Source organism: Ailuropoda melanoleuca, chromosome 4 (genome assembly GCF_002007445.2).
Source record: "Ailuropoda melanoleuca isolate Jingjing chromosome 4, ASM200744v2, whole genome shotgun sequence".
NCBI lineage: Eukaryota > Metazoa > Chordata > Mammalia > Carnivora > Ursidae > Ailuropoda > Ailuropoda melanoleuca.
In genome coordinates, this window is record NC_048221.1 from 107,873,690 (window position 1) to 107,886,220 (window position 12,531).

A 12,531-nucleotide genomic window follows, 5' to 3' on the forward strand; every position below is an offset into this window, starting at 1 on the left:
CCCACTCCCCCTGCTTGTGTTCCCTCTCTCTGGCTGTCTCTATCTCTGTCAAATTAAAAAAAAAAAAAAGAAATAGAAAAAGAAAGAAAGAAAAGGCAAGATAAAATAAATATAAAGCTATTTTACATTAGAGAAAGGTTACTCTTTGCCAAGAGTAATAATATTCTGCTGAAACTGCTTTTGCAAAGGTCATCTAATGACTGCTATTTAGGTTGGTACATGGCATCAGCACTCAAGCAACAACAGCCCCCAGGACCCAAACACCTCAAAAATGATATTAGAAATAGTATCTCCTATTAGAAACAGTATCATCACCTCAGAAAGTTCAACCATAAAATCAAAATAAGATGAACCAAAACAGAGATGAGGAAGTCAGACACACAGGACCAAATAAAAGATGACTAACTAAATTTAATATATTAACATGCAATGAAAAGAAATGTACCTATCAGAAAGGAGGGCTGGTTAGCAATAGAAATGATGAAAAAGGAAAGGTAGAGAGACAAATGTGGCCAGTGTCCATTTAAGCACTGCCCAGAAGAGGGGATATCCTGTAAGGCTGACAGATTCAAGTAACTGCTTGGCAGATACATTATGAAGATGGAAATATCACTTTATCAGGGCTTGATGCCATTTAAAATTTCAGTCACTTACAATCATCTCCCTCATTCTAATCCCATGCTTCTGTTCATCAGACAATTTTTGATAATTTGGTTTTCCATGTAGCATTCTACATGGAGAGAATACCCTCCCTGATGCAAATATCTAAATATCTAATCCTCATTTTACATGACTGAATTGGTATTCTGATACACACACACACACACACACACACACACACACACACACTCTCTTGTGATAGGGATGTCTATCCTCGAATAAAAATGCAGGCTCTAGCATCAGATTATTTGAGTTCCCACTGATGTACTCTGTGACCTTGGGAAATTCATCAATCTCTTAGTGTCTATTTCCTTATTTGTAAAATGAGGATTGCTGTGTAGGGTTGTCATGAAGATTAAATGCAGTAATTCAAGTAAATCACTTAAAACAGAACCTGGCATATAGTAAGCACCACGTAAACGTTAGCCACTTCTATTACTTTTTAGCAGGAATTAACATCTCCAAGTCTGATCAGCTCTGACACTGATCCTTTTCTGAATCTGAAAAACTGAAGCAAGGCCACTGGGGGCATCGACGCACAACAGAATACTGTGACAGTCCGAGACTGACTGGAAGCTTGACCTGGTGAATTCAAGGCCACCCACCTCTGAGATTTTTTTGGAAACCAGGTCACCTGTCTGTCCAGGCGAAAACCCGCCTTCATTGCATAACGAAGGGTCACAAACTCAAATGACTACGTGGTCAGGCGAGTCACCCAATGAGCAGACCTCGGGTGCTGAGTTTGCAAAGAAAGTATCAGTGAAAAGACCGTGGAGGATGAAGAACACAAGTCAAATCTAATGGCATTCAAACACAAATATTTTTAAACATCGTGTCAGGCAAACAACCATGTGGACATTTTATGTGTGAAGGCCAGCTGCTTGCAAGCCCTGAAGCACTCTTTCATTCATGCTTTTCAAGGTCCTAATTTAGGATATCCTGTGGCCAATTCCCAACCCTTTCCTTCATGTGCTCTATGATCATCCCTTCCTTGAAACTTTCTCCTCCCTTGGCTTCCAGAAAACTTGTCTTCTTCATGGTCTATCACACATACCTGGGTGATCTCATCATTTTGACTAACATCTTTGCTAAAAACTCTGAGATCTTTATCTCCAGTTCTATCAACTCTAAGAAATATCTCATGAATTTTGCCTTTTATCTGCTTTCTCATTGACAATGCTTTTGATCTGGTGCTCATTACTCAATTTCTACAATTTTACAGTAGCTTTGACTCATTACTTTCTTTCATACGCCACATTGATCAGCAGATCCTATTGGTTCTATCTTCAAACCACATCCAAAATCCAACCATTTTCTCCTCACTGGCCTAAAGCCATCATCACTTGTCACCGATATTACCATAAGCAACTTCCTTTTTACCATTCCTTTACCACGGCATGACCTTGCTCCTCCTCTGTTCAAATCCTACCACTCGGAGTGAAATCCAAGCTCCTGAAAATGGCTTTATAAGGCCCTACACAATTGCCCCTGTTGCCCACCTAACTTCCTCTCTTACTTCTCTCCCCCTTGCTCTTTTCTCTAGCCACATTGCTCCCTTGCTCTTTCCTTAATTACACTAGGCTCAATCCGGGTTCTAGGCTTTTTTCACCTTCTGTTCCCTTTATCTAAAATCCTTTTCCCCCAGACATACTGGGCCTGAACTGCTCTCTTATTCCAGGGCTTTACTCAAATGTTACTTTTCCAGTTGAATATTTCCCTTAAACCTATTTAAAATGGAAATACCCTCCTTACACCCATTAGGATACCCCGCCTCCCTTTCTACTTTATCAGCATTGAACACATTTGTTTTCCATGTTTAGCATCGCTTTCTCCAAAGAACATGTAAGCTCCATTAGGCAAATGATTTTTTTCTTTACTGCTGTGTTCCCCAAGTCCAAAACAATATATATTAAATATCAGATGCTTAATGAAAATTACTTAAAGTTCCCTAAATTGTCTTCCTTCTACTGATCTCCCTTTCTGTAGTCTGTCTCCTCCTAGCCCCTAGGTATCATGCCAAAAAAGGCATCTGAACATTCTCCCGCTTAAAAAACCTTGATGACAGGAGTGCCTGTGGGCTCAGTCAGAACACGTGACTCTTGATCTTGGGATCGCAAGTTTGAGCCTCACGCTGGGTATAGAGATTACTCAAGAAAATAAATAATTAAAATTTAAAAAAATAAAAAACTTTGAGGGGCCTCAGTCGTTAAGCATCTGCCTTCGGCTCAGGGCGTGATCTCGGAGTCCTGGGATCGAGTCCCACATCCGGCTCCTCCACTGGGAGCCTGCTTCTCCCACTCCCACTCCCCCTGCTTGTGTTCCCTCTCTCACTGGCTGTCTCTCTCTGTCAAATAAATAAATAAAATCTTAAAAAAAAAAAAAAAACTTTGATGAGATCTTTACACATCATTTAGGGTCAGATCCCTAGTTCACTGAAGCCTTTTCCTCATTCCCCAAAATATGTTGCACATGTTTCACATACTAACAATTCTACCATCTCTGAACCCACCATGCCAGTTCACTTCTTCATGCTTTTCATATATTTGACTCTGCTTGGCCAAACTTTTACTCATCCTCCAAATGTAGCTAATTCCATGATGCCTCCCTGAAGCTCCCATCTATGCCACCATGGCACTCAATTTATACCTTTGTTATAGGACTAGTGCTATAACTATGTATTTACCAGTCTGTTTCTCCTGCTACATTAAAAGATCAAGAGAGCAAGTTCAGTGATATTGTATTCAGATTTGTTTCCCCAGTGCTTAATACTATATACTTGGTACAGAAATCTGTTGAATGAAAATTTAATCAATTAAAATTTAAAAGTAAATGGAACATGAAGGGCACCTGGGTGGCACAGCGGTTAAGCGTCTGCCTTCGGCTCAGGGCGTGATCCCGGTGTTATGGGATCGAGCCCCACATCAGGCTCCTCCGCTATGAGTGTGCTTCTTCCTCTCCCACTCCCCCTGCTTGTGTTCCCTCTCTTGCTGGCTGTCTCTCTCTCTGTCAAATAAATAAATAAAATCTTAAAAAAACTAAAAATAAAAGTAAATGGAACATGAAAGGCTAGGAAAAGAGAAATGTCTAAGAGTCAAAGTGCTTTCCTACATCAAACCTGAACGTGATGTATGACTTGNTAAAAATAAAAGTAAATGGCTAGGAAAAGAGAAATGTCTAAGAGTCAAAGTGCTTTCCTACATCAAACCTGAACGTGATGTATGACTTGAGTTTTTTACATTTGCTAAAGAAAAGCTCATTTTGATAGTTTTAACAATAAATTAGTAGATTCAGGAGTAAATAATGAACCAATGATAAAATTTAAGTTTTATAAGATGAAAAGTGTTCTGAAGATTGGTTGTACAACAATGTGAAGGTACTTAACACTACTGAACTGGCCACTTAGAAATGGTTAAGATTTAAATTTTACATGTGTATTTCACCACAATTAAAAATAAATTAATTAGTAGCCTAGTGAGGGGGGGCATTTGCTCAAGTATACATATTAATTTATAAACCAGGTACAGAACATCAAGTGAACTCTAATGAATTTTTTAAATTAAAATTACTGACTTATTAAAGTAGGAAGGGAGATTGGGTATCACATAGTTCAACTACCTCATTTCACAAATAAGAAAAATAATCATGGAAAACAGGTAAATATTAACTAAGAGGAAAAACCAGGATTAAAACCCAGGTTTTACTAAGAATGCAGGGCTCTCTTAATTGTACCACATTATAATCCCTAACAATTTAGAAAGTAGAGGCTAGAACTTATTGTATTCCATCCACATGCAAACATAATGAAGAGTGAAAGTAATACTTCAGGTAGGAGTTTGCATACCTAGGCTCTATCGAGCCTCTATCTATGGTTATCTCATGAACAAGTTACTGAGCATTGTAATACTATACTACCTCATGGGATTAATGTGAGAATCAAATGAAAACCCTGTTACAAATGGAGAGTGTAATCATCGTCTCTGTCATCATCCTTTCAGATTCTCCAGGGTAGTCTGTTAGTAATGTTTTAATCATTATGTGGGGGAGACAGAGCAGGGAGAAAAATATAAACTATTATAATTCTGAGTACTTGGAGTTTGGTTCTTGTTATACATGAGGAAGGAGAGTGGGGGGAAGAGGGAAAGAACATAGAAGGTTGTTCATAATGGGCAAAGAATAACCTCTTCCCAAAGGAAAGTATTATACATAGCTCCTATCAATTAAAGACTCTCAGAATCACAAGCTCTTATATTACTCATGTTAAAATTATCATTTTCCCCAGTCTAGACCCTGTAAAACTTCTTACTTTTAGCATATTTCAGAAAATTATGTAATAGTTACTTAGGTATATATTTATCTTTCCTACTCTACTGTACATGTGTCCAAACAGGGATTCATAGTATTTAGCCTTTAAAAGTTGTGTATTGTTTTAACTGGGTCAACATCCAGTGAAATATAAAGCTAGATGGCTGAAACTGTGCCTCAGACAACTGGATGAAAGGGAAGAACTGAATGAAAAGAGAGACAAGAATTTTATCTCCCTTTGGCTTCCCCCAATTCCTTCTCCACCTCTGTTCTTGATTTCTCAGATACCATGCAGAAGACCTCTACTAATATTCTATATATCCACAAGTTCATTTATGTATATTGTTACATTTAGTAACACATATAAAAATACCACGTTTTCACTCCGGGCATGAAAATATTTAAAGAAAAGTACACCAAATCAGTTTTTTAAAAAGCAACCTCATCTGGCAAACAAATCTTGTGTAAAATGATCACCATATAAAACATGTGCAAGAAAACTACCATTTTTTAAAAGAAAAAAAAACTGTATCTTCTGTGAATTTCCATTTCCATTTAAAATCTCATTCTGATGTAAATAGTAATATTTTAATTTGTATAAAGCAGTTGTAAATAAAGATCATATATGCAACTTTTCCCCTTGTACTCACAATATGCCTTAACTTTAAAAAAATATCAGAAAAAGGATATCCTTGAAACAATAGCTCCAAATACTGGAATTCACATACNATAAAACATGTGCAAGAAAACTACCATTTTTTAAAAGAAAAAAAACTGTATCTTCTGTGAATTTCCATTTCCATTTAAAATCTCATTCTGATGTAAATAGTAATATTTTAATTTGTATAAAGCAGTTGTAAATAAAGATCATATATGCAACTTTTCCCCTTGTACTCACAATATGCCTTAACTTTAAAAAAATATCAGAAAAAGGATATCCTTGAAACAATAGCTCCAAATACTGGAATTCACATACCTTCTCCAATAACTCACAGAAACTTGTATTACAGTATAGAATAGCTATAACATGGAAGCACCGAATATTTCGGGATTCCACAGACTAGTCCATTTTTCCCCACATTTCTTAAGAATCACCTGGGCAGGCTATTAAAAATAGATGACCACAATCCTCCCCTGGAGATTGTCATTCAGTTGCTCTGGGCAAGACAAAAATCTTTATTCCTTAAAGTGATTTTGATGGTTCGCTAAGATTGTAAAATATTAATCTAGTATAGTGATTCTATAGAGAATTGCCTGAGGAGCTTTAAAAAAATTTTAAACCCAGGCTGAANTGCTTAACCGCTGTGCCACCCAGGCGCCCCTCCCCACATTTCTTAAGAATCACCTGGGCAGGCTATTAAAAATAGATGACCACAATCCTCCGCTGGAGATTGTCATTCAGTTGCTCTGGGCAAGACAAAAATCTTTATTCCTTAAAGTGATTTTGATGGTTAGCTAAGATTGTAAAATATTAATCTAGTATAGTGATTCTATAGAGAATTGCCTGAGGAGCTTTAAAAAAATTTTAAACCCAGGCTGAAGCTCAGACCAATAGAAATGATAACACTTTTTAAAAAGCCTCCCAGAGGAGGCTGAAAAACACTGACCCGGTAGGAACTTGAAAAAATCCTGTAGAACCCTCTTATCAATAAAGAAACTAGGTTTGCTCAAGTTCACAAAGCTAAGTGGTAGCAAAGCTGGAGCTAGACCATTTCCTGACTCCCAATACACTTCGTTTTTTGATGTAATTGTTTTCCATATAGGTCGACAAAAAAAAAAAAAGTGTGAAAAAGTTAAACCATCTCTTCTTGCCTCAAAATAATACTGTCATTTAACAACTAAGTTAAGATGAAACTTACTTTTTTGTTTCAATATCACTAGTAAATATTTTCTCAATGCTAATATAAAACAAAAAAGACTAAATATCACTATTTAATCTTTAGTTCTTAGTACTAAGCTGTTAATAAATCTTACAAAAACTTCTTTAACATTTTTTTAACTAATTCAATAATTTAAAATTCCAAATTGTTTTTAATGTCTGGCATCACAGTTCCTTACTGGCAAAGTTATTTCCATACTTGAATTTGGTGACAAGTTTTCTCCATCACATAGAAAACGTAATTCTACATATTGAAGCTGCTTTGTGAACAGAAAACACATTTCCTTCTTCTATACAAAATAATTCCACAGGTATTCAGAGTGGGAAATTCAGAATGGGAAATTTCTCAAAATATTGTTAACCCATTCCAAGAATTCTGTCATTTTAGTGACAAAATAATGTAAAATAATCATGAAAGATATGTCAAGTACAAGCTTATATTGCCATAATTTTTAAGAGTGTTTTTTAATTGACTTGTCTTCTGGTGATCTACTTGCATTACTAGGATATCAAAGTTGTTGAAATATTTTTATCACTCTCAAGGGTGCCAAATGTTTAGATATTTCAAATTTCAGTATGTTTGTTATTTCTACTTGTGGAGTTAGAAAAAAAAGGGTGTGGAATGCTTCGCCAAAAGCATATCACATTACTCCACAGGTAAAACTTAGGCAACTTGTATCTAGTTTAGACTAGAGTACAATGTATACTTTTGATTACTTCTATTTACAAAGGAGTAATTGCCAGGTCCCATATTTTTAAATATTCTAAATAAGAATCAGATGCAACAGATTTTATTCCAGTAATTTAATGAACTAAAGCCCTCTCCTTGTTTTTACAATCAAGGTAGATAGCAATGTAAACTAAAAACCTAACCAAAACTTAAGTATACTATTTGCGCTTTTTAAATATGAAAATATCCCCAAACCACTAAAAGGAACCAAGAATGTGCCCTTAAAGCAAAAATAAAATATCAGAATCTCCGTTAAATGTTCAAATTATATACAGTACTTAGAAAATGCAGCTAGAGGGGATAATCCATGGAGTTCTTAACTTCAGGAGAAAGCTGTGCTACACTAAGGTTTGCAAAGCCTCAGTACTTTGTGTTAACATTTTTAATTTGAAACTCTTTCAAATTCTGAGGAGTAAGACTATAAATACATGGCCTTTGGGGGTTGTTTAAAATTTTTCCTTAAAAAAAAAAAGTTTATTTTTAGGAGTGTGCTAGGGCAGTAGTCAAACAGAACACCAGCTATTACAAATTCCTGGCTGGTCCCATCTGGAAGTGAACGGCGGACCCTGGGCTGGGAGAGGCTTCGTTTCTGCCCAGGCTGGACCGCAGCACCGAGCCAGCACGCGGGAGGCGCCGGGCGCAGACCGAGCGGCAGACGGAGCCGCCCGGGGGCGGGGGGCTTGCACGTGCCGGCCGGGGGCGGGGCCGGCCGGAAAGGACCCCGGCGCGGGGAGGCGGGCGCGGCCGGGCCGACCTCCCCCGCGGCCGCCAGCCTGGGCTTTACATAAGGGCGCACGTCATGGAACTGATGGAGCCACACAGAGACGTCTAAGTCATGCAGGAGGCGCGCGGCCCCGGCCCGCTCCCGCCGCCCCAAACCCCTCCTCTCATCCGACAGAAAGACAGACAAGAAGGGTTCCCGACCTGTCGTGCCCTGCATGTTCAGAGTCTGTCATGTTTGGTCAAGAACGGGGCGGGGCTGGAGGACAGGTCTGCGAGGCCGGCGGCGGCGGGGCGCTGGGAGGACCCCTGCGCCGCCTGCGGGTATCTGCTCCCGGCCGCCGCCGAGAGGTGACGAAGTGGTAAAAACTCACGGTTACTAGTGAGCGACACAGACACAGACTTTCCAGTCTATTAACAACCACGCCAGAGAGATGGGGCTCTAACTGCAAACACTGGGCAACGGCCCCGCGCTGCCGGCGCTGCCGCTTTAGTCTCTATTCGCCGCCGGTGGCTGAGGCTTGGGAGCGGGCGGGCGGGCGGCGTGCAGCGACGCGGGGATTTGGACACTGGCCGTAACGGTGATTTCTCCTCACCAACATGGCGGCACCCGAGACAGGCGGCTCGATAAAATGGCGCCTGCCGCAACACCTAGCCCGGGACTAAAGGGCAGGAGAGATTCCTCCGCGTGCCGCGGCCCTTGCCCGGCCCGCCGGGGCCGAGCGCGTTGGCCATTGGAGGAGGCAGCCCGTCAATCACCCCCAGGGGCGGGTCCCCTTCCTCCTCTGTGAAGCGGCGGAGGCGGCAGCCAGCTAGCGGAGACGGGCGGCGCCTCGGCAGGCACTGGGCGGGGGAGGAGGCCTGCGAGCCCCGTGCTGTTGATCCGCGCTTTCGGGCGCATGCTGGCGGGCTGGGAAACGGGCGGAGGGGTTCAAGACGCACCCTAACAAACGGGCCCCCAAAGCCATTCTGCGGCGTAGTTAGGGGTGGGGTGATAAAGAACAGGCGGGTGTTGCGTCTTTTAAAAAATCACCTCGGTCGTTTAAATAATGGGAAAATGCGCTTCCTCCTCCAAGGTAGCGCCTCTTTTTGTAATGCCTAGTGCTCATAATCGCGTTTTGAAGAAAGTACCTTGGCATGTGACTTTTTCTGATAGTTAATAAATTTACCTACCCAATTATTAAATAATAATAAATTATTAGTTAAAAGTAAATCAGATTTGTTATTTAAAAACATTAATATTCCATATGTAAAGTATACACGAATATATTCTAAATAAGTCACACGTCTTTATACTTATGAACTTGACCTTTAGCAATAATTTTTTTAAAGACAAGTCAATGTTTTGGCCTATTTACTAAATTAACTTCCTTCTGAAGGAAAGTTCCTTGTTTTGTAATGAAAAGATGAACTTCATGGTAAATCCTCTCAGATACTGACTTCGTGGTAGTGAATTCATTTGACTAGTGCATAAATGCAGTGCATTCAGAAGCAATCGCAATTAGTAAATTAAATTTTAAAATAAAAAGATATGTACATTGAAAAAGAGAAAAGAAATCGCACTTTTTGTTGTTAAGTTGAATGCAGCCATTGACAAGACGTGCACACTGATAGATAATTCTGCAGGCACTTGCCGCATTTCAACATAATACATTCCTAGGACACTCAAAAAGCAGGTCTATTTTGTCTGGAGTAACAGTAATTAGCATTTGGAGTTAGATTAGAATCTCTAGGTCTTTGTCTATTATAACTATCTTAATTTAGGTTTTACTGTAGCTAATTCAGATAACCGACTTCTCATGCTCCCACACTTAACGACTGAGCCACCCAGGTGCCCTCTCCCTTTATTATTATTTTTAAATAGCTTTATTGATACAAAAGCATATACCTGAAATTTTACCCATTTTAAGTGTACAATTTAATGACTTTTAGTAAATTTGCCAAGTAATAAGGCCATCACCGACGTTCAGTTTCAGAACATTCCATTCCCGCAAGTGCCTATTTACAATCAATCCTGTCTTGCCACCCCTGCCTCAGGCAACTGAAAATCTACTTTCTGTCTCTATAGATTTGCCATTTTGAACATTTCATGTAGATTGAATGATATGTTATTTCATTCTCCCTTTATTTTTTATTTTTATTTAAAGATTTTATTATTATTTATTTGACAGAGAGAGACACAGCAAGAGAGGGAACACAAGCAGGGGGAATGGGAGAGGAAGAAGCAGGTTTCCTGCTGAGCAGGGCTGGATCCCAGGACCCTGGGATCATGACCTGAGCCGAAGGCAGACACTTAATGACTGAGCCATCCAGGCGCCCCTCATTCTCCCTTTAAAACACCCAGTCACCTCTACACAATCTGAATGGAGTTCAGCCCTTTAGCTACAGTCAATAGTTTCTGAATAAAATCTGTTTTTGCTACTTTAATGTCTGGCTTTGTTTATCTTTGACAATCATCCCCACCCTTAACGCACACAAATACTGTAATCACTGTAAAGGTGCCAACAGGGGAAGGAGTGCTACTGGCATCTAGTGGGGAGAGGCCAGGGATGCTGCTAAACATCCTATCATGCATAGGACTGTCAATTACTCAGCCCAAAATGTCAAAATGCTCAGGCTGAAAAGCCCTGCTCTTGACAAGCAGAACTCAAAGTTTTGGGGATTAGAAGCAAACATTAAAAAAAAAAAAAAAAAAAGCAAGACTTTTACTAGGGTCTCACAGGGTTAATAAAGGAAGGGTTGACTCCCATTTCCATGGTTTGTTTCCCAGGCCCATGAATCCTGAGTATGGGAGAAACAGCACCATATTATTGATTGTTGATTTATGCCATATGCTTACAAAACATATACTCTGCATCTAGCTAGTACTGAAACTGGTACTCAAGAGACCGTTCCACCATCTTATTATGTCAGTTGCTTTTTGTATGTGGTAAAATATATATGATACAAAATTTGCCATTTTAACCATTTTGAAGTGACAGTTCAGTGGCATTAATTACCTTCACACTGCTGTGCAACTATCACTGTCTGCTTCCAAACTTTTCCATCGCCCCTAATAGAAATTGTAACCGTCGAGCTATAATCCATTTCTCCCTCTCCCAGCACTGAAAGCCTCTAATCTATTATCTGTCTCTCTGATTTCAGTCCCAGTTTTCTATTTTTTGGGGTATATACCTAGGAGTAGAATTGCTGGGTCATATGATAATTCCATGTTTAGGCCAGCTGCTTTATAATGCTAGGGGCATCACTTATCTATTGCTGCACAGCAAATTATCCCAAAACTTTGTGGTTTAAAACACAAATGAGGGGCGCCTGGGTGGTTTAGGCAGTTAAGCGTCTGCCTTTGGCTCAGGTCATGATCTCAGGGTCCTGGGATCAAGCCCTGCGTTGGGTTCCCTGCTCAACGGGGGAGTCTGCTTCTCCCTGTCTCTCTCTCCCTCTGTGCTCTCTCTCTCTCAAATTAATAAAATCTTAAAAACACACACACACATAAATGAGACAGGGACCTTGGGAACAGGCCCCCATGCACCTGGGACTCTCCTGGGTGGCTGTCATTACTTATCTTGCAGAGTGACCTGTAGGCTGTAACTGCCTTTTCTTGCAGAGCATAGCACTAGCCAAGGAACAAGCCTAGACCAGGTTCAGACTAGTCTCAGATAAAATGGGCAGCAAATTTACCTTTCACTGACTTTTTCCCTTATTATTATGCTAAAACACACACCCAGAGGTGGAGACAACATGCAAATGAAACACACATACGAAGAAGCATGCTTTGTCAACTGGGCCTGTTCCCCCCAATTTCCTGGAATTCCCTGCCCCTACAAGCTTAAACATCACTCCTTTCCCGCCTCGACCTCTTTAAAAGTTTCCCTGGTTATTGTTCAGAGAGCCAGTCTGACCCCTTTGTCATGACTGTGTCTCCCTCCAGCTGCAGCTGCCGCCCCTATAACAAAGCCTTGCCTGGGTTTTTAAACTTTGGGTCCAGCCTCATTTCTACCGTTGCTGAGTCCAAAGACCTGAGTCCAGTAACATAAACATTTATCTTCCTATATTTTCTGTGAATCAGGAATGCAGGAGCTACTCAGCTGTGTGGTTCTGTCCCAAAGTCTCTTATGAGGTTGGAGTGGCATGGGCAGATCAGTTTCCGAAGTGGCTCACTCACATGGTTGGATTTTCACAGGCTGCGGGAGTGTTTTCTGACATAGTGACTGCTCTTCAGGTAGGCGACTCAAGGGAGGAA

General features: G+C 40.3%; 1 protein-coding gene across 1 annotated transcript in view; it reads right to left on the minus strand.

Annotated features, from left to right (window-relative positions):
• Positions 1 to 8,943, minus strand: part of ZC3H6 (zinc finger CCCH-type containing 6) — a 66,181-nt gene extending 57,238 nt beyond the window's left edge. Inside the window, exon 1 of the mRNA XM_011231153.3 lies at positions 8,496 to 8,943. Within this exon, the coding sequence (XP_011229455.2) occupies positions 8,496 to 8,527 (32 nt within the window). The 5' untranslated portion in view covers positions 8,528 to 8,943. The remainder of the gene's footprint in view (positions 1 to 8,495) is intronic.
• Between the last annotated feature and the right edge of the window lie 3,588 nt (positions 8,944 to 12,531).